Source organism: Aulostomus chinensis, chromosome 9 (genome assembly GCF_037954235.1).
Source record: "Aulostomus chinensis isolate RoL2024-O1b breed Wild chromosome 9, RoL_Achi_v1.0, whole genome shotgun sequence".
NCBI lineage: Eukaryota > Metazoa > Chordata > Actinopteri > Syngnathiformes > Aulostomidae > Aulostomus > Aulostomus chinensis.
Genome location: NC_141328.1, coordinates 26120412 through 26146297, shown reverse-complemented (window position 1 = coordinate 26146297; position 25886 = coordinate 26120412). Strand labels below are relative to the sequence as shown.

At 44.7% G+C, this 25886-nt stretch overlaps 5 protein-coding genes across 11 annotated transcripts; 4 read left to right on the top strand and 1 right to left on the bottom strand.

Annotated features, from left to right (window-relative positions):
* Window positions 1-60: 60 nt before the first annotated feature.
* Window positions 61-7046, top strand: traf3ip3 (TRAF3 interacting protein 3). Its single transcript, XM_086214600.1, has 14 exons — window positions 61-233; window positions 1779-2198; window positions 2283-2421; window positions 2499-2583; window positions 2678-2705; window positions 2814-2843; window positions 3809-3904; window positions 4585-4656; window positions 4860-5000; window positions 5119-5256; window positions 5333-5468; window positions 5551-5696; window positions 6064-6180; window positions 6436-7046. The coding sequence occupies exons 2-14, from the start codon at window positions 1797-1799 to the stop codon at window positions 6634-6636; spliced, it is 1731 nt and encodes a 576-aa protein (XP_086070726.1). The 5' UTR covers window positions 61-233; window positions 1779-1796; the 3' UTR covers window positions 6637-7046.
* A 460-nt stretch (window positions 7047-7506) lies between these two features.
* On the top strand, window positions 7507-10846 carry dnase1l1l (deoxyribonuclease I-like 1-like). Of its 2 annotated transcripts, XM_086214602.1 has the most exons (9): window positions 7507-8250; window positions 8328-8478; window positions 8626-8681; window positions 8772-8858; window positions 8946-9067; window positions 9990-10102; window positions 10199-10356; window positions 10464-10560; window positions 10657-10846. In XM_086214602.1, the coding sequence occupies exons 1-9, from the start codon at window positions 7958-7960 to the stop codon at window positions 10735-10737; spliced, it is 1158 nt and encodes a 385-aa protein (XP_086070728.1). In that variant the 5' UTR covers window positions 7507-7957; the 3' UTR covers window positions 10738-10846. The 2 variants fall into 2 exon arrangements, with proteins under 2 accessions (XP_086070728.1, XP_086070727.1); XM_086214601.1 differs by having other exon boundaries at window positions 8626-8858.
* Window positions 10847-10953: 107 nt separating this feature from the next.
* LOC147256518 (uncharacterized) lies at window positions 10954-13885 on the top strand. Of its 3 annotated transcripts, XM_086214598.1 has the most exons (7): window positions 10954-10973; window positions 11149-11312; window positions 11415-13028; window positions 13118-13184; window positions 13249-13333; window positions 13400-13519; window positions 13597-13885. In XM_086214598.1, the coding sequence occupies exons 2-7, from the start codon at window positions 11270-11272 to the stop codon at window positions 13714-13716; spliced, it is 2049 nt and encodes a 682-aa protein (XP_086070724.1). In that variant the 5' UTR covers window positions 10954-10973; window positions 11149-11269; the 3' UTR covers window positions 13717-13885. The 3 variants fall into 3 exon arrangements, with proteins under 3 accessions (XP_086070724.1, XP_086070725.1, XP_086070723.1); XM_086214599.1 differs by lacking the exon at window positions 10954-10973 and having other exon boundaries at window positions 11128-11312; window positions 13252-13333; XM_086214597.1 differs by lacking the exon at window positions 10954-10973 and having other exon boundaries at window positions 11128-11312.
* Window positions 13886-14655: 770 nt separating this feature from the next.
* On the top strand, window positions 14656-19506 carry LOC147256517 (uncharacterized). 4 transcript variants are annotated; one of them, XM_086214595.1, is made up of 7 exons: window positions 14656-14795; window positions 14908-14972; window positions 15110-15208; window positions 16975-17006; window positions 17555-17580; window positions 17721-17774; window positions 18593-19506. In XM_086214595.1, the coding sequence occupies exons 2-7, from the start codon at window positions 14933-14935 to the stop codon at window positions 18804-18806; spliced, it is 465 nt and encodes a 154-aa protein (XP_086070721.1). In that variant the 5' UTR covers window positions 14656-14795; window positions 14908-14932; the 3' UTR covers window positions 18807-19506. The 4 variants fall into 4 exon arrangements, with proteins under 4 accessions (XP_086070721.1, XP_086070720.1, XP_086070719.1 ...); XM_086214596.1 differs by having other exon boundaries at window positions 14756-14810; XM_086214594.1 differs by having other exon boundaries at window positions 14672-14972; window positions 17724-17774.
* A 448-nt stretch (window positions 19507-19954) lies between these two features.
* Window positions 19955-24537, bottom strand: LOC147256516 (uncharacterized). The gene is made up of 8 exons (XM_086214592.1): window positions 24115-24537; window positions 23053-23091; window positions 22657-22959; window positions 22129-22437; window positions 21466-21780; window positions 21067-21216; window positions 20825-20896; window positions 19955-20379 (listed from the first exon to the last, which is right to left on the bottom strand). The coding sequence occupies exons 1-7, from the start codon at window positions 24143-24145 to the stop codon at window positions 20853-20855; spliced, it is 1191 nt and encodes a 396-aa protein (XP_086070718.1). The 5' UTR covers window positions 24146-24537; the 3' UTR covers window positions 19955-20379; window positions 20825-20852.
* Window positions 24538-25886: the final 1349 nt, after the last annotated feature.

Genomic DNA, 25886 nt, shown 5'->3' with positions numbered 1-25886 from the left:
CGTAATCTTGGGGCCCACCCGTGTGTGGCATCAGTTTGGTGTGAGTGGCTGCTGAGATAGAGGAATATATGACGCTCTCCTCGCTTCCTGTAGAATTACGCTCAACAGAAACAGCTACATGTGAAACACACAGGCGAAACCTCCAGCACGCTGGTTGAGAAGAGTGAGAAAAATGGCTGAGTTCTCAAACCCCTCGTGAGGAGTTCTAACCTCTGGATGAGATGGCATCGTAGGTAAGCTTCAAGTTTCTGATTATACCAGCTTTTCGTGATCTTGCACAGTTTCCCTCCACTGAAGCTTCCCTCTGCAGTTACCGGGGCCTCGTCTGTCTTTGAGCTGCCTGTCAGCTTTAAAGGAAACCTTTAACAAAATTCAGCAACAGTGCATTTACTCTTCACGGCATGTCAGCAGTAATGCAGCTGCATGGCCACATGGCTCATGGTGAAAAATGTATTTCTGATCTGAGGGGAGCTTCCAAAATTCAGACACTACCGTTGAGGCTCTGTGTTTTTCATCATCATTTCTGGGCCTTACTGGAAGGTAACAGTGACAAGACACCAGATATTTGAACATGGAACTGCATTCACCACAAATATTGCAGTATAAACATTCTTCATTCTTCACTACACCACAGGAGGTAATACTGAACTTTTTTTTTCGACTGGAATTTATAAAATACGATGTTCTTTTATAAATTAAATCACCCAAACGGGTTGTTGTTTTTTTTTTAAATTATAATTTAATTAATCAATCAGCAAAGGCAGTGGCCGATATTTTAATCACTTAGAGGATCTGAAAGAGTGTTTCTCACCATGTCTGAAAAAAATATCACAAACAAAACCATCAGCAGATTAATCCGTAACAACTCATCATTCGTTGCAATGAAAGCAAAGTTGAAAAAAGCTCCACCACCACCACCAACAGTAAACCCCCCCCCCCCCCCCGTGAATGTAAAAAGCTGACTGATAATATTCTTATGATGTAATACAGTATAGTTCAGTCACATGGAAAACTACACAGAGTACATATAATACTTTAATACAGGGTGTTTGGTTTGTGGACGTCTACGCAGGATTAAGATCATGTTATTTGATCCCACAGAGAGTCGAATATTTGGCCAAACTAGCCTGATGTTGCTGTTCTACACAACGTCAGAGTCACCAAACACCAGCGTTTTAGGAAGGAAAGATAGAAAAAATAAAATAAAATGATTAAAAAATTATTTTCTGAGGACTTTTTTTTTGTTTTTAACCAAATCACACACATTCAGTTGTTGAAGATGATGCCCTGTGATTCTGAGTCACCTCCAGTCACCCTCAGCCTCCCCTGAAACTGTCTGGAGGTCGGCCTCACGCAGGGGAAACCTCTGCTCCAGAAGCCATGACACATTTGGAATGGAACGGTGATTTTCAGTGCAGGTTCTGGAGCGCCAGCGCATTCTCTCAGTGTTGTCGGGTCTTTTACTTCCTCCATCGCTGCCAGCTGAACATGCAGGGTCACTCCGGTTCAGGGCCGGTCCGTGGGATCCTCACAGCCTTTTTGTTTTTAAACTTCATTGTTTTGTTGCAAAAAAAAGTCATTCTTTCATTTACTTTATTTGAATATGTAAAGGTCTTAGAAAGGAAAGCTTGAGAAATGAGTATTTATGTCACCCCAATGGCAACTCCAGTATAAAAGGTGTTTTCTGTCCTGAATGAGCTTCGCCGTTCGTTCCGTCTCAGTTGTTAATGTCCTCCATGTTTCTCACACTCAGTCTCATCAAACATTGCCTCTCTCAGGCTTTTTGAACAGCGGCCATGGACCCCTTTTCTCTCCGAGGAGTACAACTCTCCCCGCTGAAGGAGTTTGACCGAAAAGTGGAATTCAGAGCGCAGAAGCATGAACACCTCAGGGGGCGCAACAATGCGACATCGTGTCGGAGCCCCACGAGGGAGTTTGACACAAAGCTCATCAAGAATGAACTCAAGGAAAAGAGGCAGCTGGAATTTCTGAGGCGAAGATCAGTGAGCCCTGAGTTGGGTGACGTCAAATCCAAAGCCAGAAGAAAGCCTCCACCCAAGATGTTTTCTAAGGTGTCCAGCGGCAAAGCACAGACATTGCATGCTAATAATCACGAGGCCACTGCTGCTAACGGATGTAAGATAATGATTATAACACCGAACAGCAGCACAGGTGGAGGCCCTGCTCCCAGCCAATGGGTGAATATTGAATCAGTTAACTTCATTTTATTCTCCGATACCCAAGAATCCTGCAACGCCTCGTCTCTCCTCTGGTTTCTCCAGGCGTCCTACTGGTCAGAGCAGGTGACGCTGACGAGGCAAGAGAGAGGCCATGCGAGGAAGCAAGCCTTCACCTCCGCGCAAGTCTCAAAGGAACCCAGCAAGACGAAAGGCACGGTTAAAGCAGAGAATCGAATAAATGGTAAATCAGCAGGATTTTGACTGAAATTGTCTTCGGCCGTTCGTGTCTATAAAGCTGCTACTTCTTCTCTGTCAAAGCTCAAAAGACAAACATCAAATCTGTTGGTCAAACTGAGAATTTCCTCCCAAAGAAGATACTGATAGAGGCCAGTATTCAGACAGAGTGAGTGTGAATCGCTGGACAAACGAGTTAAGCCTCGAATTTCAGATCAACAGTGAAATGTGCTTGTATTCAACCGTGCTTTTCTTCTTCGCAGCTCAGGCCTCGTCACCATCAAGGAATCAGTGAGTTCCCAACAGCGGTTTCTTTCATTGTGGAGGTTGATAAAAACCACAGTAACAACCTTTTTTTTCTTTCTTTTTTTTGTTTGTCTCCCATCTCTTAAATGACAGGATCTTCAGCTGTTAGCTGTCTACTTGCAGGTAAACCAGTCAGTTTCTCAACCAAGGCCATGCTGAGCTGTGTTGAAAGCCCAGTTGGCACTAAAGACTAACAACAAGCCCAGCTCAAACACGCAGCTGCTCAAAACTACTCTCCCTCGCAACGCGCCAGCCTCGAAGCTGCCAGTTTACACTGCTGCAGCTCGATGAGGCCTGGGGTTCGTCACAGGCCACTTGAGGCTGAGAGCGTTCGGTTCACTCCGCAGCGACGTACCCAGCAGCGACTTGTCGCACGAATTTGAACGGAGCTAAAAATGTTTCGTTCAAAGTAATCGAATTGAAACAGAACTTTTACTGACGTTGCAATTTGACACGACTGAGAAAAGGCATATTATAGAAGCAATACTGGTTCTTTACGTTTCTACAACTACAAAATGTTGTATGTAAAAAAAAAAAACAACAACAACAACTTGTCAATTTCAGCATTAGCTGCAGCCACGGTCAGGGACGTGGCTATCAGGTCTTCTCTCAGCTTTTTAAATATATTTTGTGTTTAACCAGGTTTCCTGGAGTGAATTGTCTTGCAATGACAAACCCTGGCTTTCAAATTACAAACACTGCAGAGGGTGCCGCCTGCGTCAAGTTTTGAGAAGTAAAACCACACTTGAGATTACTTTTGGTTCACCATGGGCCTGCCTGTAATTTGGGCTTTAATCTCTCTCTCTCTCTCTCTCTCTCTCTCTCTCTCTCTCTCTCTCTCTCTCTCTCTCTCTCTCTCTCTCTCTCACACCTGTCTCACCCGGATGTGCTGTCAGGCACTGATGGATTCATCATGAATGGATACTCTGTACCAGCAACGATACCCAACACATTATTTTGGCTCAACAGTCAGCGATTCTGCTTTGTTTAAACGCCTGTGTGAGAGGTTTCACTCTCACCCGCTACTTGCTAACTTATTTTCGTAGCGTCACCCGTTTGAGCTGCTTGCTCCGTGTGTCTTCTGTCAGGAGGCCCTGTGGAGAGAGGAGGCCCTGCAGGAGAAGCTGGCAGCCCTCCAGGAGAGCACGTCAGACCTCACAAACTCCTCCAAAACCGTGTGGACTGTAAGACCCTTCCTCCTCACATCGGGTCGGCTGGCCAAAAGCTACGTCTTTGTTTTGGTTGCTGGTGATTGTTGTGTTTGTTTGAGTTAAACTGAGAATGTCACCGTCATGCAAAGAGGATGATGGCTGCTGGCACCTCAGGAAGGACTGTGGTTTAAAGCTTCCTGCTTCTGCTCAACAGTGCACAGCATAGGATACACGCAAGCTGCCATTCTCATAGAGGAAGGGTGTGACAGCCAGTGCTGTTAAAGGTGCTCTGCGTCCTCATTAGCTCCCTTTTAGCCATGCACTGATTAAAAGGAAGATTGGGGTTTTTTGGTTTTAATTTGGGATTGAAGCGTGGAGGAGGTTTTATTTAAATTCTTAAATCTTTTTCTCTGTCAAGACTATAAAAAAAACTGTCAAAAATATTTTTTTCATGTGCTCATCTGGTCGTCGATGTTGTTATAGTTAAGTCTGAATTCTTGCTTGTGTTGTACGTCGCTTTGGACAAAAGCGTCTGCTAAATGAAATTGTAGAATTGTTATAGCGTGACAACACATGCAGACGTGACTATCTTTTTTTGAAGCTGCATGTCATACGAATGAACGAGCAGTCACAGATTCTGCTACATGAAGCGTTCATTTTCCATCTGTAGGTTGCCGCGTGACAGACACTCATTTCCTCTCTAACCCACACAGGCTCGCTGCAGCGAAGAGCTGCTGAGAAACAAGATTAAGGGCCTGGAGGCACAGCTGCAAGTCTGCCTGCAGGTAAGAACGGCAGCTGGTGTTCTAGAGGGAACCACTTAGTAGTTCATTATTTTTGCTTCTAACAACTAAAACATTAAATCTTTCCTAAAACTCCTCTAAACTTCCATTATGCCTCTCAGTTGTAGCAAACATACCTCCAGGGGTTTGGTTTACATTTCACCCTGTAAGCATTTGTGGGTTTAACTCAGTCGTGCCTCTTGCAGAAGTTTCCGAAGGATGGTGTGAAGAAACTGGTGCTCCAGATGGAGAAGCAGAAGCTGCTGTATGAAGAGAAGGCCCTGGTGGCCCTGCAGAAGGCCACTCAGGAGAAAATGGAGGCGCTCAGTAAGGCTGAAGCTCTGCAGGTCCAGGATCTTCTTCTCCACCTGAATGTTCATAGTAGCAGTCTTCTAGTCTACTAAGGAAGACAAACATCCACATCAGTGATTTGTTTGGGTAATCTTTTGCCATTTGTGCCATCAGGAAGCACTAATGGCTGCCAAGGCAGATGAGCTGAGGTGGCAGAGCCTTTATGAGGAGCTGAAGATGAGCTCCAGCCAACTCAGGGAGCAGCAGCACCACAGAGTCGATCAGCTGCAACAGCTGCAGAGCCAAATTAAGGTACAGTATATGGTGGCAGTCTGGATAGTCGGAGGTTCCAGCGTCAACATTTGTGAAACACGTGCGTCTTATGCAGCTGTCCGGAGCCAGAGAGGCCGAGCTGAAGGAGGAGGTGGCCTCACTAAGACAGGAGAAGAAGGAGCTGCAGTACAGCATTTGCCTGCTGGAGGAGGACAACCAGACGCTGAGAGAGGAAATACACAACCTCAGAGGTACAGGCATGTCCCCAGGATGATCATGTACCTTTACCTTGTGTACTCTTTTGGACCATCTATTGAATGCTCTGTTTCCTAGATGGTAGCAACGAGGACCAGGACTTCCTGATGCAGGGTTTTCTGACGTCACAGGAAGCAGAGACACAGCTGGCGGTGAGGAGAGACTCTCAGGTGGAGGAGCAGCTCCGTCACACTCAGGAGAAACTCCGACTCAAGGAGAAAGAGGTGAGGAGGAGATCTGAGCTCACCCACAGCAGCAGCACACACATCTGAGCAGACGCATGTGGTCCACGATAAAGAGGGCTACATATGACTCCACGCAAGCTGACACATCAGTCCTTCCCCCTTCATCTACAAATCCTCTCAATGTCAAGTGTGTTTTTGTTTTTCAGACAAACCCCCAGCATAACACACACACACACATGTTGAGAAAACATTTCAGCGATGGAAATTTCTGGCACACTTGGTTTAAAATGGGTCTTTAAAGATCATGCACTGAAAAAAGTATTCTGCCAAAATGACAACATGAGCTTTATTCATTTCTTGTCCCCAATGTGTGTGTGTGTGTGTGTGTGTGTGCGCGCGCGCAAAGTGTGAGGAGCTGCAGACAGACCTGCATGCCATGGAGCAGGAGTGTCATTCCAGCCAGACCAGGCTGTCGCAGTGCAGGGACGAGCTCCGGCAACTCAGCCACCACTGCAGGACACCGGTGAGCAGTGTGTGTGTGTGTGTGTGTGTGTGTGTGTGTTTGTGCACATGTAGGTGTATGTGCTTGAGTGAAGGTGAGATTAAGTACTGAATTGCTCCCTTTTGCCCTTACCCTGTCAGCTAAAAATAATGTTTCACGCTTCTTGCACCAGAGTGTTTTGGGCCTCGTGACATCATGACGAGATCTTTGCTGCAGTGACCAGATCAGCTACTCAGCATCAACGTTTTCTCTCTCTCTCTCTCTCTCTCCTTTCAGACGCCGTGCGTCTCCTGGTGGAAAGTGTTGGTCTTCCTCCTTCTACTCCTGGCCATGGCAGGAGTTGCCATGTTGTGGCTGTGGCATCCTCCTTTCAGGGAGCAAGTGGAAGACCTTTACTCCGACATAGAGACGCGCATGGAGGACTATCTCATGCAGATGGCCTCTCCTCAACACTCAGGCTGTTTTAGACCTGTATGATGATGTCATATTGATACTAACTTTTGTTTTACAACGTGTGTCAGAGTGTAGTTTGTTATTTTTTGTTGTTGTTTCATATGGAACTGAACACTTGTGTGATGTGAGATATTGTGGTCGGGAACTTGTGTGAGAATTCAGCCATGCAACGATACCTACACTGGTTAAAACGCCACTGACGTGTTAAGATTGAGAGGACGATGTCATCATCAGAGTAGTCAAACTGTAAACCGTGTATTCAGTCAGCAGCACCGGATACAGAAATGAAATTATGTTTGAATAAAGATCCTTCCAGTTGTGACGGTGACGGGATTCACTCAAATAATTCTTCTCCAAGCACGGGACGATCACCTTGCCGATCCCCGTGGTTCTGCAGTCACACAGAGATGTAGGGCAGGGATCACCACCGATGCCGTGACGGGAGGTGGGAGGGAGGAGACAGTAGGGTATCACCCCCCCAAATAGGAATAGGGACTTAATTTTCTCACTCATCTTTACCACTGTTCATTTATCACTGAGGAACTGTTTTCATCCGGCGTTTACAGCGTTCAGATATCAACCTGTTCAGGGATGGAAACGTCTACTGCGTCACTCACCGTCCCTCTGAAATCTTCCTGATTCATACGATTTAAAGAAAATAACCAATAGTGTTGTTCATCGTCAGTATTTTGGCAATAACAGTCTTACCTGTTATTTATACAAATAAATAAAACTTCACATTGGAACGCTAGGTTAGGTTTTGTCGTCTGTCGGTTCTGATTAATATTTCAGTAGCACAAAATTTCACGAGCAGACTTGCAACACAAAGAGAGAAATGCAGTTTTAACCATTTTAGATATGGATTTATTTCATTTGTCGGTGCTTGTTCAGCTGATCCCACACTGGATCATGAGGTGCATGGTCAAAAAAAGGCTGCATAACACAAAGGTAATGTAGTATCTGTATATTTGGGTGGAAGGGCTGGGCAATGAATCATACGACAATTAAATCAAGATTCACTGAGAGGAGATGTCGTCACGACTATGAATTGAACCGCAGCAAAGGTTGGCCAGGTCCCAGAAAATGCACCAGAAATGAAATGTACTCGTTCCATACGTATTTGCTGAACAAACCTGGTCAGAGAACTGAAGACAGAATTTAAAAAAAAAAAGAAAAGAAAATAGCCTATAAAATATTTGTGAAATTAATTTGACCAAATGGGTTGGAATGAAATAATTCTTTATCAGAAAAGCAGAGGGTGCAGTGCTTTGTGTGCGTCCTGCCAGCTGCTCCTGTCTGTGCTAAACCGACTGAATTATTTGTGGTAAATTCCACGCAAAAGTTCATGAAAGTGACAGACGTGACATCATGCATTGTGCCAATCACACTCCAACTTAGGGACAAAACCCACTCAAAGCTGAGCTCTCTGAGTGGGACGCGGCCATTGTTTATTGTTTTAACGGTTCCAGATGAAGCTCCATTCTCACCAGGCACTGACACAGCACATCCAGCACGCACATCTACAGCCGCTGTCTTTCACCCAGCTTTACCTGCATGTTCCCAAATAGACCACCGCCCATTGAAGAGATGGATCTTTGCCGGGCCGAGGTCAATCCCCTGCTCAAACCAGCGCGGAAGGTAAGAGGACTGTTTGAAAGGTGGTTGTTGTACAATATTTCCCAACGTGACAGAGGATCTTGCTCAACTCCTCACAGAGTCCACAAGATGAGGACTGCAGGTCTGCTGTTGCTTGTGGGGTTGTGTGCGCTCAATGCTGCGCTTGCCCTGAAAATCTGTGCTTTCAATGTGAAGAGTTTTGGTGAATCGAAGGCGAACAACAAGAAGGTGATGGGGATTCTTCTAAAGGTACTTTATTTCATGTGTACTTCCCCGATGGCCGATAGCAGTAAGATCCACGCACAAGTAGACATGTGATCATTTGGTTTTTGTTTGTTTGTTTGTTTGTTTTTGGCTTTGGAGATTCTTTCTCGGTGTGACTTGTGTCTTGTTCAGGAGGTTCGAGACTCTAAAGGAGAAGCGATTCAAAACTTGGTGAAGGGTCTCAACAGGTACATGTTTGGCCTTAAAAATCTAAAAATCTACCTGGAGAATCGTCGATCGACATCCTGGACTTTTTTATACCACGGTTTCGTCGACAGGTTTGATGAACTGAACTCGTACTCGTACGTGGAGAGTGAGAGGCTGGGGAGGAGGAGCTACAAGGAGCAGTATGTCTACGTTTACAGGTAACACACCTGTCCCACGTGACGCTTTTCTACAGCAGTTCCACGTCATCCTCATTGCTCTCTTGTCCTCTCCCTGATCCTCTCCAGAGACAACATGCTGAAGGTCAAAGATCATTATCAGCACCCCAAGCTAGAGGCAGTCGGGACCAACGACACCAACGTTTTCTCCAGGGAGCCGTTCATCGTTCGCTTTCACTCCCCAACAACATGTAAATAAAAGACAGGAAAAAACAGAGAATTCGTTTTAAGGTGTAACTGAACACTTATCAAGCCGGTCGGGTGATCCAGTCTAGTCTTAGATCCTCAAGGGGGGGGGGGGGCCTGGCCGCCCTCGACTTGGGGGCGGAACCAGAATCAGGTTTGGGACGTCCTGCCTGAGGAGATGAAGCCTGCAGAATCAGAAGCCTTAAACTTTACAAACAACAAACAAACAAACAGCTTCATTTGACACGGACTTTTTGTTTCGTCTTTTTTTTTTTTTTTTTTACTTCTTCTTTTTACCATATTCATTTGTTCTTGCGTGACATCGTCTCTCTCTCTTCACTCTGATTGTACTGATTTTTTTTAAATCTCACAATTCTGGGTCTTTTGTCTTTTAAGGTCAAGTTTATCTGGACTTTCTCTTCATTTTTTCATCTTGCCTCTGTCTTGGTTTCTTTTGCCTTGCTGGGTATCCTGCTTTTGCTTCACGTGTCATCCACGCTGTTTTTAAAGGTGACATCTTTGTTGATATTCTCATCGTGATCAGGTTTTGAGAGTTCACGATGGTCTGAGCTGTCAAACAACATATCTTGAGCTTTGCAGGTTTCAGAAAACCCCAAAAAAATGCAACCTGATGCAGAATAATTGTGTAAAAGTTAGTCTGCCAAAGAAAAACAACAACAATATATCAGATAAACAGTGAGGTGGCGGTCCACAGAGTGACAGAACGAACACATGTAGCTGTGCAGCTGTTCTCATCTACCGCCACTGACGCCAGTAGAAGATGGACACAAATAATAAATAATAACTGAACGTGGAGGAGTTAAAGAGAAGGCTGCACCTCCACAACATGCCAGTTTCCATGGAAACATCACCCCTGAAATACAGTCTAAAGCTGGATGAGACACCATCTTTTGTTTTGTTTTTCAGTGGTGAAGGATCTGGTCCTGATTGGCCAGCACACCTGCCCCAGAACGGCCATGAAGGAGATGGATGAACTGTACAGCGTCTTCAGAGCCGTTAGCAAGAAGTGGAAGACGGACGTGGGTTTTTATGTTTGTCTTATTTGGGTCACTTTATCTAGATCTTGGTTATAAACCTCAGCCATCTTGGTCTTTTACTTCCTTTCATTCACCTAGAACGTGATCATCTTAGGCGACCTCAATGCCGGCTGCAGCTACGTCACCATCAAAGGCTGGCGAGTTGTTCGCTTGAGAAGTGACCCGAAATTTCACTGGTTGATAGGAGACGATGAGGACACCACCGTTCGTGAGAAGACGCACTGTGCATATGACAGGTCTGCGAAAACTGGGCATCCGGACAAAGTAATTCTGAAAATGACGTCCCAGGCCGTCGTCACGTTAATCCAGTGTGTCACACTTTTAATCTCTCATCCCTTAACAGGATCATCGTGCACGGACGTGAGATTATTTCCACTGTAGTTCCAGGTTCCGCTCAACCGTTCAACTTTAAGGAGAATTTCCATCTCACTGAAGAGGAGGTACATGTATCATCAGAATATGCCTTTCATTCACTCAAACAAACGAACCTGTTATTGTTCCTAACACGAACATTCATGCTTCTGATGGTACTCCAGGCTCTGGAGGTGAGTGATCATTTTCCAGTAGAAGTCGACCTGAAGCCCAGCCACCGCTACCTCCTCCGCCATGAGCTGTAAACCACCAGCCATCAACACCAAGCTGCAGTTTTAACTGATTTTAGCTGCTACACTGAATTATGACAGCGAAACAGAATAACTTATTGCACTTTTATATCAAATCTAAAATCGCTTCTCATGTCACGCACCAATAAAAAAATGAACTGAAAAACTGCGTGTGTGTGTGTGTGTGTGTGTGTTGGGTTTATATCTTGCACCTGAAACCACATCAAAGCAGATGTCGTGAGCTGGTGAAGGTGAGTTCTTGCTGCTGCAGAAAACACAAAACTTGATTATTCTGCTCTTTGGATAAACCTTTTTCTGTCTTTTGATCGGTCTAAAGTTAGACTTCTGTAGCGCAGACGTCTACAGTCCTGCCTTTCGCAGATGTTTTACTCGGAACTCGCCATTTGTGTCTCCTTTGTTTGACAGGAAGCCACTCTTGGTGACAACAGATGAGACTTGGTGTGCGCTCTCTTCCTTTCTGAGAGATCATCTGTGCCATGCAGTAATGTTTGTCTAACTTGTAGTAGTATTTCATCTACTTGGCAAGATGGAACAAGGTTTTGCTGATCTCCTGAGTGAGGCATTTTCGGGTAAGAAATATATGATAAATGTCTGTTTTTTAATTTCATATTGCAGCACTTTTTTAAAAAGAAAAATAAATAGATAAAAGAATGCAAATCATGTTGTTATAGACACATCTGTACCATCATTCCCTGCTGGAGATTTTGACTTTGAGAGTTTAAAGTTTGATGAAGAAAAGACTTGTGAAAACCAACCAACAGAGGAAGACGAGAATCTTAACCAGGAAGCATCTGATGACATAAGTGTGTCCGTCGAGGGAACTTACATGGATGAAACCGCTGATTTTGAGCAGCCTGATGTTAAATACCAGGAGGAGGATTACTCAAACTCAAGCTACGAAGAGGAAAGTTCTGCTTCTGGAGAAGAGGATGAAGAGGAGGAAGAGGAAGATGAGGGAGCAGGGGATTCCCTGATGTCAGCTCACTATGAGTTCCGCAATCATAATAAAGAGGACAGGATCTTTGCCGAGGGACAACCTCTGGCCCTGGAGGGTACTGAAACCCCTCAAGTTAGAATCAAGGAGCAAGGTGAAAGTGATGAGGAAGTGTCCTATTTTGGGAGTGTCCCAGAACGTGGCAGAGAGACAATGACAGAAGGTGATGGAACTGAAGAGGACAAGAACAAGAGAGAGGAAACAAAGCCAGAGGAGTCCTCTGATTCTGAGTGTGAGGACATGAAAATTGAGCGAAGAGAAAACACTTCCCCTCATTGCTTTGACGAGGGTGATGAGCCGGTGAACGCTAGTTCAGAGTTTCCAGAAATATCTGAAGAAAATCTGCAGTATCTGATTGCGGAAGTCGATACTGACGAGAATGTAGAGAAAGTGAAGGACTTCTCAGGTGAGGAGCACCAGGAGGGCGGGGAGAGCTTGGCAGATTATTCCTACGATTTTTCCTCCTGCGACTACGTTGAAAACGAAGGAAAAAATCAAGAGAGTTATCACCAGCAGAATGTCTTGCCTTGTGTATCTGACCTCAGCTCGCAGACGAAGGAGAACATCCACCTTGAAAGACCTGTGAGCCGTATGACATGGATGGGACGAGATGAGGATGAGGAGGGGGATGGGTATCTGGACAGCAGAGGTCTAGAGATGGATGATGAAAGGTTCATGAGCTTGAGACTAGCGACTGGAGAGGGACGTGAAGGGATACGTTGCGAGCTGGGATATGCAGCAGGGACAGAGTGCGATGATGGATGGACAGATGAGAGCGAGGACGAGGTCCAAGGGAGGAGAATCTATGAGGAGGTCTCAGATCCGTCGAGTCTACAAGATTCCAAGAACAACAAGAAGCACCTGGAAGACACAGAGTTTTACAGCGGAGACAGAGCAGCTTCCTGTTACTACACCACACCCGATTCATCATCTTTCAGCCTCAGGTGGGATCTCGACGTCTCCTCAACTGATCTGCGTCTCTCTGAAGACATGGTACCTGCAGGAGACGAAGCAGAATTATTGTCTTCAGGTGTGAGCCAACATCCTGCAGATGTTAACAGCTACTCAGCAGTACAGAGAGCGGACGGCAGGACCACCAGCCCCTCCTGTCAGGGATCTCTGGATGACGACTTCTTCTTCAACACTCAGCTGGAGGCCTCAGAGACGAGCGAGCTGGGACAACTGGGAGACGACGAGTATGAGGAGGAGAGAAGCTGGGAACAAGAGAAGGAAAGAATTCAGGCTTTTTACAAGTTCTACAATGACAGCGACGGGGAGAATGGCAGAGAGGGTGAGTGTAGAGGAGAAGTACCAAGGTTCAAGAGAAAGATCGGCAACAAGTATTGATGTCTGACAACATAAATCTGTTTCCGGTTTCAGGGAGGAAGATAAAAGTTCAGTTTTGTGCAGACCCGTTGTCTCAAGTCATTCAGTATGAAACTGAGAGGTAAGCACGAATCCTCATATGTGCTCAACACTTGTTCTAGAACAATAACAACATGTATCCTCAGCAGTGACAGAGAGTCCCTCAGCAGCTCCACGGACGAGGACCAGGACCAGGACCAGGATGACCTGAGCTCTGCAGAAACATTTGAGGTATTTACATGTGGACAAACATTGACAGCATGAGGAAATCTCCTAAACTGCTTTGTCTTTGGACAGGAATCAAAGGAACACCATGAAACGGCTCCGAAGAAACCTGCCTGTGATCCCCCAAACACTGCGCTGACAGCGTGCGAGCTGGACCCCAAGAACACGCAGCTCTGCGGCAGAAAACACAAGGTGTGTGGCCTTTATTTCACATCCACGTCGTTCATTTGTTCACGTCAAGTGAGCTCTATCGACTTGCCTCCCAACAGTGTCTCGACATGCTGAAGCTGATGCTGAAGATGAGTCTGGTGGTTTTCCTGGGAGTGCTCATGTTCTGGTTGGCCACAGATCATGCAGACTGGCTCAGCCCCGATTACTTTAAGGGTTAAAGCTGTTCTTCTTGGCATGAAATGCTGTTTGTACATCTACAGATGAGGAAATACAATATGGTGGCATTGCTTTGTAAAAATGCTGTGTAAAGAGCTAAATACTCTGAGTTGTGAACTATAATTTGCAATCTGCCGTTTGTGTGAAATAAAGGCTTTTTTTGGGGGGGATGCTGCCATTTTTCCATCAATGTGTGCGAGTCAATTTCTCAAATATATTAAAAGTAATACAGACAAAGTAATGAATTTGGCTGTAATGCTGTAAGTAATGAGTATTTCTGTTGAAATAGCAGTAAATCTGACCCATACTGGAGTCACAACCACTGCATGTACTCAGCTGGGGAAGTAACACAGCACATTTACCCAAGTGCTTTAATCAAACACTGAAGAGCATTCTTATCCCGCAACAAATACTTGACAGCTGATAATACGACATTTTGCGGGTAAATACAGAAGAATAACAAACAGATGAAACAATGCCACACACACTATAAATGAATTAAACTGAAATCCACTCGATCTGGTATAAGAACTGCTTCTTGTTGATGCGTCAGTGAAAACAATCTAGGTGTTCAAAGACCGTTATCCCAATCACACAATATAATCCTTTTCGTCTCAATTATTTCATCCTTATAACTGCATTATCTCAAAGACAATCGTGAGGACAATCTAATGCCTTTTGCTCTGGCAGGACACCAAGTACTCGAACTGGTCTAAAACCTTCTTCTTGTGGTTTTTTTTAACGGCAAGCAGTAACCAGACGGAACGTTACCGCCACCTATCGGAGGCCAAAACTTCGGCTTGGTTGGAGGTTTTCAGACGTTTGGGTTTCCCGGGTCTTTGTCTTTACCGGGTCAACACAGCCGAAAACCGGCTGGTGGCGCTGCTTTCTTTCTCGACTCAAAGATAAAACCCAACAGAAGAAGAAAAACAAGGACACGGAAAAAGATGCGTATGTTTTTAAATTACGCCAGTTTACCAGAGCGGGGTTTAGTGGCTTCGCTCGTCTAAATCACCCGTTAGACTCCACACACTTTCACCGGGAACAGCCGTTGAGCAAAACCAGCGTCCAATCTTCATCGGTGGGAGGAGACATGGTTGTTTTTAGCAACTGAAACTGTCCGCAGAAAACCGAAGAAAGGCCACGTAAAGAAACACAAATAAACACGAATAAAACATGTCTTCTCTGAGCAGGAAATCCGCGCAGGAGATCAGCGAGATGCTGGACGAGTACGGGATCAAACACGGACCGGTGGTCGGTGAGTGGCGCACCTTCAACTTTGCGCCACGTTTGGAGTCAGTTTTCGTGCTAGCTGACTAAACCTTCCCTCGCACCTGAGGTTGACCTCCTCGGTTCATTACAGCATGGTTCGTTGTGACGTTCCTGTCTTTCTAGACTCCACCAGAAGTCTGTACGAGAAGAAGCTGAAGGAAGCCATGGCCAGAGAGAAGAGACCCAGTCCATCCTCGGACAAGACCTACTACAGAGAAGAGGGTAACTCCTCTCAGCACACGCTTCTCTTCCAGTTAAATCATAAATCAGATTTTATTGTCACCGTTTACTCACAATGAATAGCAGATAAGAAGTAGAAAGGAAGAGACTTTAGCACAACAAGCGTGACTTAAACATCGGCCATCAGATCGATATCTGCCGATACCGACAATCTGCCGATATGACGGTGCATGGCGAATGTTTTGTTTGATGCCAAAGCATTCATGCCTTATTTGAGTGTTATAAATTTAGGGGACTTTGTACTTCTACTCAGTCACATTTCTAAAGAAATATGGCACTTTTTTAATTTATGCTTAGCGCCAAGATTAGGGCAGCACAGTTGTCAGCACTGTGGCCTCACAGCAAGAAGGTTCCAAGTTCGAGCCCCGGCTGGAGCACGGGGTCTTTCTGGGTGAGTCTGCATGTTCTCCCTGTCCCTGCGTGGGTTCTCTCTGGTACTCCAGCTTCCTCCACAGTCCAAAGACATCAAGAGGGACCAGGTTAATCCAGACTCTAAATTGACCGTAGGCGTGGCTGGGAGAGCCAGTGGTGGTCTGTCCATATGTGTTGGCCCTGCCATGGACTGGTGACCCGTCCAGGGTGAACCCCGCCTCTCGTCAAAAGGCTGCTGGGATAGGCTCCACCCCCTGCAACTCTTTTACAGGATAAGCATGGATGGATGGAATTTATGCTTATTCAACTAAGCACTTTGAAAAAAAGGATTTTGAATGAAAAATCCAGTGACGTACTCTCAAATGCGAAGTCAGCAAACTTCACCATCAGTGGAGCATCGTTGACACACGTCGCTTTGACCTTTAGAGGTCAGCCGGTCAGGGTGCTGGAACACACAAAAGGCGTGTAGAATGTGTGCTTTTTACTTTTGGTGCCATACAGACCGTTGCAAATGAAGCGACTTGCACACAAAGTGCAGCGAAAATCACACCAGCTTTGTTACAGTTGTGTGTATTTTTGTCAGGAAAAATGAAATTCAAAAGTGATTCCTTCTAAAATTGTGCATCAGATTACAGCTGAAATAGCTATCAAAATAAACACATTAAAAAAACAACTCTATCCATATGAAAACCCAAGTTTGCACAGGGCTTTGTCTTCAGGAGGCGAACTAGTGGCAGCTCTACTGCGATCGTTCTTGTCTGCGTCTTTGTAAAAACGTCATGTCTTGAGTTAGAGTCTCCTTCCTAGTGGCCACGCTCCTGAAATCCTTCACTTCCCAAAATGCAAATGAACAACAACCATCGTTAATAGCGCCACAGGTGAAAACCAGATCGGACCTCTGGGAGGTCGATGGGCTTCAGCATCTCCTTCCGCAGCAGAGGAGGAGATGACTCAGGTGGAGTAGTACTCCGGCGGGGGAAACCACGTTTGTGTCTGTTTAATTCCGCTGTAACAGATCCACTCAGTCGCAGTTATGTAACAGGCCTCTTAATCAAACTCAGAGAACGAATTGTAGATTAGGGATAACAGGCTAAACTACAGATTAACCTAATCTTAGCTGACTAACAAACTCCAACAGTCTTGACCTGCTGACAGCACAACTGCCTCCTCACTTCCGTGATCACGCTGCTCTGTTTGAACTCAGGACCGCTCTGGTGATGGGCTGCAGGCTGGACGGCGTGGAATTTATGTCTTTATTACCTTAAAAAGGGTTGGAGTACATTCGGGCCCCAATAACGATACTGCAGATGTTGCTAGTGTGATAGAAATGCACACCTGCTTTGATACTAACCACAATGTTTGTGTTTTTATTTCAGAGGAGGAAGTCACGTACGTTTACAGGACTCCTGTAAGTATCCGTCTGTGTTTTCTTGCTGTTTCTTCGCCATCAGTGATGGCGAACAACAGAGTAAAACCTTCAAGAAATGTATAAACTCACAATCACATCATCGGATGTAATCAATGTCGTCTTTGTCCAGTTCAGTAATCAACAAACACCGCGTTTGAATAAAAGAAATCATATAACATAAACAAGGGTTGTTAGGTTACATTTCACCCTGGGTGGTAAATAACTAGCATAACTCCATATTTATGTTGTAAACACATTTCAGATGGTTGCTGTGGTTTCTCCGGTGACAAATATAATTGCAACAGTAAATTTGTGTCAGCAAAGTGGCAAAAAAATTAGAAATGTATAATTTTTCTTCCTCCTTTTTGAACTTTTTTTTTTTTTTTTTTTGCACCGAAGCAGTTGTAGTCTGTGCTTCCTGCAAAACGCACAATCAGACTTGAGTGTGATATTCGTTTTGTCAAGTAACAACAACATATTGAGTCAGTTCTGCATCCGTTCAGGAGCCTTTGTCAGGTCTTAATGTTGTATTTTGTCCACTGCTGTAGGTCAGGAGTGACGGTTCAGCCGACAGGTAAACAAATGCTTTATTGTTACAGTTTTGAAGAAAAAAAAAATTCATTGCTTTTTCTCATTCACTTCCATTTTGTCTTTTGGACGATAAAATACAAAAATCAGTTCGGACGACCAATTACTGTTTTCCTGTCTGTCTAGTAGGCCTTACATGAGGTCACGACCAGAATGGACTGAGAGGGAATTTGAACCAGAGTAAGTCGGAATTAATTCCACGAGTTGTTGTTTTTTGTCTTAGTTGCCGATGAATCCCCAAAACCTTCGTGTGGCTCTCGACTCGAGCCTGAATACAGAGGAAGTAAGTGTGTTCAGAGTGTAACCAGCTGCTGCCACGCAAATGCTTTCAGCTCTTTGGAACATTAAAAACTCCGCTGTTGGGCTCAGGATTGTGACGTTGCAGCCTGATGTTTGCTGTTAGCGCCTCCTTGTGGCACAGCAGTCACAAGACACGTTTGAGCCAACTGTAGGTGTGAGGTTGCTTTTGCGTCTTTGCTGTGCAATCACGAAAGAGGGGTTTGTTGGTTCACTCGTCACCGGCTTTTCAGTTCCCTCTTAGGAAGCTTTTCATGACCGAGCAGTCTCTGAAACCTCTTCGCTCATCAAAACAAAAAAGAAGGTTTTGAATTTAAAACATTTGTGAATGCATTTCCTCAGCCCAAAAGTTAAAAAACAAAAAAACTCTACTCTCAGTTGAATGGAGACTTGTGGGTGGGACTTGAGCTGAAACACGAGTCAGTCGCGAGCTGTCACGGCGGTCGTCACTGACCGACGGAAGCGTGTCTTCCATCTATCAACGCTCTACCAAGATATGCAGTCATAAATGCGGTAAAGTTTCATCATGGATTACAGTGTTGATAGTTGTACTCTCCATTCATTTACTTCTAAAACTTTGTTTATTGCACAGTAAAGACACAAAACTCCATACATGAGCTGCAGAGTTTCACATCAAAATGAGCTAAGATTTGGTCACGGCCAGTTTGTTGATCGTGTCGTGTGCTGCACTTCCTCCTCAGACCGCACATGTACGACATGCCGTCCACCTACAGAAACTCTTACTTGAAATCTACACCCATGAAATCTCCTCAGGCTCCTCCGCCAGCGGCGCCCAAGTCCGCTCGCTTCGTCCCTCTCTGGGTTCAGTTCATCTTCTTCCTGGCTGTGGCAGCTTTCCTCTATTTTGTGTTTTCCAACATGGAGACGAATGAATACACTAAAAAAATAGAATGATTCTTTTGAAATTCACTACCATTTGACTTTATATAGCATATATTTTATTTTGAAGGATATTTCTGAATCTGCATCGGTGTATTTGTGTACTAGGTTCTTTGCTTCCTTATGATTAAAAGGTGAAGCACCCCCCCCCCCCCCCAACTTTTAAACGGACAGCTCCGTCAGAGGAGGACTTCCTCCTGGGCAGCTGAATGTGTCCGGTAGATGTCTGAGATTATAGTGGCGGAGACCTTTGACCAAATCCAGCTTTTTATAATCTTGGAGTACAACCGTGCTTCCATTTTACAAATTTTACTCCTGTTTCCAGACCAGCTGTACCAGAAGTGCCTAAAACTCACTTGTGGTTTCTCTAGGATCAATTTGGTATTTAACAGAATGTAATTGAATGTGTTTTACGGGGTTTTTATCAGCAGTTGCGGGGCTTTAATCTGGATTAAACAAAAATAAGAAACCGAACTGTGTATTTGAGCTGTATTTCCACGTTAATGCTTTATTACGGAAGAATCAAACCATTGTCACACATTTGTGCGTTAAAACATTTTCATAACTGACTTTTCTTTTGTACCGCTTTTTCCATTATACACTATAAGTGTGCTTGTTTATGTAAACATATACGTGTCAAGCAGACTCTTCCACTGCCAAAAAATGCAAGTGTTTAAATAATTGAGGGTGTATGAATAAAGACATTTTTTCGAATTATCTTCCATCTTCTTTCGTCGTGTGCAGTTTCACAGTTGATCTTGATCTTTGAGTCACAACTCCTATCAGTTTTGATAGTTTTCAAGTGCAGGCACGCTTTGACTCTCATATTTCACAAAGACAAATTATTACACTGTTGCTGGGCCGTGAAATCCCCCCCCCACACACACAACATCCGGGTGACCCCCAGGTGGTAGAGAACCACTGTTCTCAAGTACAAGTATTGTGAGACTCATGGAACCCAGCAGCTACAACAACAGCAGCATTTTAATCCACTATTTACACACCGTTAGTGCATTGATGGACATTTGGTACATGACATAAGATGCATAGTAGGTTAGACTGAGAATACAAAAACATCCTCTAAAGGTCTTTGATCTGTGGAGGCTAGTGCACAATAAGCTACTGGATCCTGTCGTTAGTTTAACCAGCTAATAAATTTAAAAAAAAAAAGAGAGAAGGGTTGTTGATACAGCACAAAGACCTGAGGAACCCGTGTCACAGCTTCCCAGTTCAGCTTTTAGTAGGAGCTCACCACCTCTGGGGTCATGGCAGCCCGGTTTGGGTGCATCTGAAGTCTAATTGGAACAAAGCAGGTTTCCACCATCAGGGAAGTGTTCTCTACTTTGAGTCTCCGGTGGCCCTTCACTTGCATCTCGCCATAAGTTCACCAGCCAAACTTATCCGCTGCAGACACAGGAGTCCAGGTGTGAAAGACGAGATCGGAGACAGCACCCAAGTGGTTCCTGCTGCTGCCTTTGTCCGGAGTGTGGGTCGTCGACCAGGGTTTGGGGGTCTGCGCCTCATCTGCCGCCAGTGGGTCCATGAAGGTTCTGCCTTGAGCCTCCTGACGGTCCACTACCTAGAGATTCTGCCTCCAAGAAGAAAACACACACTCTCAGAACTCAGTAGCTCTCTTTCCCACAGAGACTACCGACTGTGAGAAGTCTTCTACATTTGCTCAGAAATGGATCTTTCACCCTCCTACTCCCTTTTAATGTGTCCTGTCAGGACCTCTAATCAAAGTAGATCCACAGTAGCTTGATTTTACACTGACTGGATCCACTAATGACCAAAAACAAGTTTGAAATAAATGGGGGACGTGTTTATATTTATCTGCTTAAATAACAAGGAAGACGGGCTCAGGATCTTCGCTCAAGAGGAACTGCGACTGGCTGAAGCGACCGGGATCACGTCCCTCTCTGAACCATGAAGACCAAAGGAGCAGCAGGGAGTGAAAAGGACAACAGAAAACTACAAGACTAAAACATTTCCAACCAGGTAAACTGGTATTTAAGGACCGTGTGACCTCTGACCTTTAACCATCCGTTGCCTTCTTCCTGGTCATAGCTTGTTGATGGATAAGGCAACATAAGTGTTTTCCTCACCTGTAGACAGAAGAACATCTTAAAACTGACATGCTGTGTTTTAGTTAAAAACACTTTAACGAAGTCTGCCTCAAAGTCCCTCTTTGGATTTAACTCACAAATAAACACATTTATTTATTCATATTTATAACATGAAGAGGTTGCCTGTTCAAAAGCACAGGCGAACTTACAGGATCTGGTCTCTCGCTCCAGTTCAGACGGCTTCTTCTCCTTGTGACACAGCACCTTGGCCACGATGACGATGATGATGACAGCAACAACAAAAGTCAGGCCAGACACCAGCCAGCTGATCACCATGGGACTCAGCACCGGATCTGGGTCTGCGGTAGACGGGAGGTTTGTGTTGTTACAGACAGGAGGGGTTTTCATCGACTGCCTCAACTAACCGCTTTTTTTCCCCCTTTTTTTTTTTTTGAGGGGCATCATTGGCTGAATATGTTGATGTCACAAGCCTGCTGACATCACACGTTTCTGTCAAATGTTATCTTTTAAGGGTCCCTAAAAAAAAATATGACGCTCTTAGTAAAAGCCTAGAGAATTCATCATCGGTCTCCGTCCATATCAGTCACCTCGGATGGATATAGGCAGGGGCTGGCTCTCTCTGGAGACAAACGTGCGTCCGCCCAGCTGGACCCGATACAGGCAGTAGTAGTAGCCCTCGTTGGAGCTCTGGGCGCTGGGGAAGGTGAATGTGACCGACGGGGTGAGAGCTGGTAGGGACTGGCGCACTGTGCCATTGGTGCGGATCAGACGCAGCTGAAAGGAGCCTCCAGGGTACTGCTGCGGTGTGGAGCAGGTGATGTTAAAGCTGTGGCCTTTAATAACAGAACCAGCCGGGGCCTCTGTAGACGTGTTGTACCAGTGTTGGGGAGTCAGGAGTTCCACTGGGATCAGCCAAAAACAAGAATCAAACAGGTCAGGTCATACAAGGTCATTCACATTTACGTATTATCGTTCTCGTTCAAGGTTTTCTTCCTCATCACAAAATATTCCCATCTTATCTGTAAGAGCCGATCTCAGAGAGGCTCAAAGCTTGTTACACACCCAAAGGTTAGTCGTGACATCAACTCTTACAATGAAACAAATGCCAGTGAACTAAGAGCTGTGAAATTATAAGGAAATCACATAGAAAAACAAACAAACAAACCTGAGACATAAAAAGAATCAAACGTAAGCGCGCAACGAAACTAAGTGCTTCCAAAGTAATCGGGGAGTTACTCATGATGACTCACCCACAGTGATGTTGATGCCGTTGCTAGGCGGAGAGCTTAGCAGCTGCGAAGGTGAGCTGCCTTTGACCCTGTACCGACAGCTATAGCTGCCCTGGTGAGAAGTATCCAAGTCTGTGAGCGTCAGCTCCACTCTGATCTGGCTCTGGTCCACCCTCTGTGTCACCAGCGGCGTTGATACGCCGTGTCTGTACAGATGGAAGTCACTGAGGTGGTGACCTGGCAGAACACTGCAGCTGAAGCGAACCGCCTCCCCAGGAGAGAACACAGTGTGAGGTGACAGCAGGGTGAGGGTGGGCATTAAAAGGGTACCTGGGAGTAAAGATGGGTTCAAGTGTCAGCACAATCTGATGAAACATTTTCTGAAGCTTAAAATCATTAATTTCACACGCAAACTATTCTTTATACTAACACGAATCGCTGCTGCAGAGGTTTGCTTTTCCGGCTATAATATGAGTACAGTATGCAGTATCAGGTGTTACAAAGATTCAATACATGGGACAGGAAAAGCTTTGCAGGGTGAAGCCTCACCTGAGCATTTCACCCCCACATCATTCTCATGGGTGCAGTAGGAGCTACTGCGGAGGAAAACAGTGCAATCTGTCAGACTTGACTCGTGTCCGGTGCACTGCACGTGCCACAGCTCTCCCCTTCCTGCACCAAATGCTGCCCCTCGATGTGCAGATAAAGCTAATCCACATCTCAGCTCCTGGCAAACCACATCAGCCTCCCGGTAGTCCCAGCCATAGTCGCAAACCGTCCCCCACTGATTGAAGCGAAGTATCTCAACTCTGCCAGAGCACTCGTGGTCGCCATCCACTAGTCTAAGCCCATCTGTGCATCACAAAACAACAATCTGAAACCGCGTGTTCGAGAACCGTTGAAGATTTTACAGATGAAGCAGGTTTATTCAAGTCCCAGTCTTACCAAAAGCAGCGACTCTATCCTGCAGAACCCCCAGCAGACCTGTGAGGAAATGAGAGAACTGATGAATAATCATTGTGCAAATACAGATTAATATCCATACACACTTCAAGTCATAGCAGGATTCAAACAAATTTCAACCAATAGACTTCCAGGCCTTTTATTACACTTGCGAGAAAAATTGTCACGACTAAACTTGGTCTGAAACATCCAACTACATATGAAAAAGTCATGGGAACCCATGTCAAAACCCTTAAAATTGATGAAAAGCGTTTTGACTACATAAATATGTACCGAACAACACATATTTTAATATCCATGTATTTGTGAGGCACATTTTCAAAGATTTCAAGGTTTTATTCAAATTTCCCCAAAACATTTCCGATGTTATTTTGGAAAATTACTCAATTTATCATCAAATTCCATGACTCTCCCAGAGTTTTTCCACTAATTTCTGAACCCTGATATTAACATACTGTTTCAACTTGCTTTACGTTGATGTCTGACACGTCATCCTATCAACAGATTCTCACATTCGCTCAAATTGAGAGTTTTAATATTGATGGTCAGTTTCGATGCTGATAAACTGGGATAAATGCTTCATGAACTCGCCCTGTATGCCAACCTTTACCAACAAAAACACACTTCATGCTTCACTAGCATCATTATGATTACACAGCACATGAAGTTCACATTAATTTTGTTAAATTGCTTTCACATGAACCGGCAATCAAACATTCGGCCCGCAATTTACAGATAAACCTAATCAGAGAAAGAAAAAAAAAACTAGTTTATTTCGCGACTGTTAGCATTCCAAATCAAAGCACTAGCTAACGTTAGTTAAAGGTTTCATCCATTCCATTCCGAGGACCAAACCCACGTACTGTTACGTGGTTAACACAATGTGCTAAATAATGCACTGATGCTAAATAAAAGCTTAAGCGAGCTGGCCGTTCCGTTCGGGACACAAGTGAAGCTAACGTCACCTATCAAGTCCCTGACTGCAAGCTTGCTAACAGGCTTAGCGTTAGCTAAACTTAGCCTTTCTTAGCTCCAGCAGCTTACCTGTTAAAAGGAAATTGAGGAGTGTCAGCATCGTTCCCCTCACCCTACCATCAATCGGCCGGGGAGAAGGAGACTCGTTGTCGCAGTGGTGATGCTGACAGCTGCTGAAAGCCCGTAGCCGCACAAGACATGAGCTAGCTTGGTGCTACCGGACTGGCTAGCTAACCTGACAGCTAACGGCTAGGCAACTTTAGCCAGCTGGCTGCATATTTAGCTGAAGACATTGCTCAGATTGAAGCAATACCAATGCATTCAGAGTTAATTATCTTGAGTATCAGGGTTGTAGCTGGTGGCTCCGGGTGGCTGTCACAATAAACGGATGTCCATGTCGTGATTACGTTGGGTAAACATGTCGCCAGGGCGCCGTTATACCGTCAACAGTGGAGTTCATCCCGGCGATGAGACGAGCCGTTCCCCCTCAGGCAGACAGAGGTCACCAGAAACCGAGACTTTTTCCTTTTTTTTAAAAAAAAAAAAACCCAACTCCCTCATCCACGGGAGGGCAGAAGAACATATTGTTTTCTCTGTTTGATGAGTTGTTTTCCTTTTTATTTTTATGAAAGGATGGTGTAGATATTTTCTATTCATGTTGTGGAAGTTTGCTTTGCATGTAGAGCTGCATTACACGTGTTTATAGGAATAATATTACATACTGGCTGTGTACTGGAATATACATACATACATACATACATACATACATACATACATACACACATATATATACATGTATGTATATATGTATATATATATATGTGTGTATATATATATAGAGAGAGAGACAGAGAGAGAGAGAGAGAGACAGAGAGATACCTCGAAGTAGGTAATCTTTCATTTTTTTTATTTTTAAACTTTTTACCTTAAGGCTTTTATTTAAAAAGGGTCTCACCAGCAGATGAGACCATTTTCAGACATCATGCAATCAGGGATCTTTAAAAGTTGCTCCATCATTTTCTCTGACCTGCAGCATTTGATACACACACACACACACACACACACACACACACACACACACACACACACACACACACACACACACACACGCTTGATACGGTGAACTAGGTGAAGGGATAGATAACATTTTACCAGACTAATAAATCTCCATGCATTGTCTGTGCAGTTGTTGTTTTCCATAAGCACAGTTGAATAACATGTTGTCATGAACAAGCTCACACACGGCCAGAGGGAACATTCTGTTCTCCAGTCACCCTGGGATTCTACAACTTCATCTTAAATAAAAGGACAAAGGACTGCAGAACAGAAGCACCGTGTCTGATGTCTGTCTCCTGCACTCTGGGTAAACTTCACTCTGAACTTTGATTTCAGGAAAATTGTTTATTTTACTGTCATTTTAGGTTTGCAGTGGGATGTCATCAAGCCTGCGTAGTGGCTGTGCACTCGTCGACCTCTTCGTTCGCTGCATTTCCACAGTGTAAAGTGATCCACTACCACAGCAGCAAATTCAGCAATTACAAAAACCATAGAAGCGTTCATCTACTCCATGCCTCAGGTGGTAATTTGTACTCATCTTGAGCAGGATTGTATTGTGCCAAGACCAAGAGCTGCCGCTGATGTTTTGCCAATAATATTTTGATATCACGTTTGCATCACTGCACCTCCGATGGCTTCAATAACAATAATAATGATACAACTTCTAAATTGATTTATGACCTTTCTGACAGAGTCAGCAATGACTCAAACATGAGGAGCTCGGTAAAAGCAGAGCTCATGACGGACTCGACTGGATTGCATAACATTATGTAAGTGTACCGAGT

Coding starts and splice junctions, on each gene's coding strand:
- traf3ip3 (XM_086214600.1), top strand. CDS start 1,797: ATGGACCCCTTTTCTCTCCGAGGAGTACAACTCTCCCCGCTGAAGGAG. Junction 2,706..2,813: donor TCGTCACCATCAAGGAATCA/GTGAGTTCCCAA, acceptor CTTAAATGACAG/GATCTTCAGCTGTTAGCTGT. Junction 4,657..4,859: donor AGCTGCAAGTCTGCCTGCAG/GTAAGAACGGCA, acceptor TGCCTCTTGCAG/AAGTTTCCGAAGGATGGTGT.
- dnase1l1l (XM_086214601.1), top strand. CDS start 7,958: ATGAAAGTGACAGACGTGACATCATGCATTGTGCCAATCACACTCCAA. Junction 8,479..8,625: donor TGATGGGGATTCTTCTAAAG/GTACTTTATTTC, acceptor TGTCTTGTTCAG/GAGGTTCGAGACTCTAAAGG. Junction 10,103..10,198: donor GCAAGAAGTGGAAGACGGAC/GTGGGTTTTTAT, acceptor TCATTCACCTAG/AACGTGATCATCTTAGGCGA.
- LOC147256518 (XM_086214598.1), top strand. CDS start 11,270: ATGGAACAAGGTTTTGCTGATCTCCTGAGTGAGGCATTTTCGG. Junction 13,029..13,117: donor CGGGGAGAATGGCAGAGAGG/GTGAGTGTAGAG, acceptor TTCCGGTTTCAG/GGAGGAAGATAAAAGTTCAG. Junction 13,520..13,596: donor TCTGCGGCAGAAAACACAAG/GTGTGTGGCCTT, acceptor GCCTCCCAACAG/TGTCTCGACATGCTGAAGCT.
- LOC147256517 (XM_086214593.1), top strand. CDS start 14,891: ATGTCTTCTCTGAGCAGGAAATCCGCGCAGGAGATCAGCGAGATGCTG. Junction 14,973..15,109: donor CAAACACGGACCGGTGGTCG/GTGAGTGGCGCA, acceptor CTGTCTTTCTAG/ACTCCACCAGAAGTCTGTAC. Junction 17,007..17,554: donor CGTACGTTTACAGGACTCCT/GTAAGTATCCGT, acceptor CCACTGCTGTAG/GTCAGGAGTGACGGTTCAGC.
- LOC147256516 (XM_086214592.1), bottom strand. CDS start 24,145: ATGCTGACACTCCTCAATTTCCTTTTAACAG. Junction 23,092..24,114: donor CCTCAATTTCCTTTTAACAG/GTAAGCTGCTGG, acceptor ATTTCCTCACAG/GTCTGCTGGGGGTTCTGCAG. Junction 21,781..22,128: donor CGGCATCAACATCACTGTGG/GTGAGTCATCAT, acceptor GGCTGATCCCAG/TGGAACTCCTGACTCCCCAA.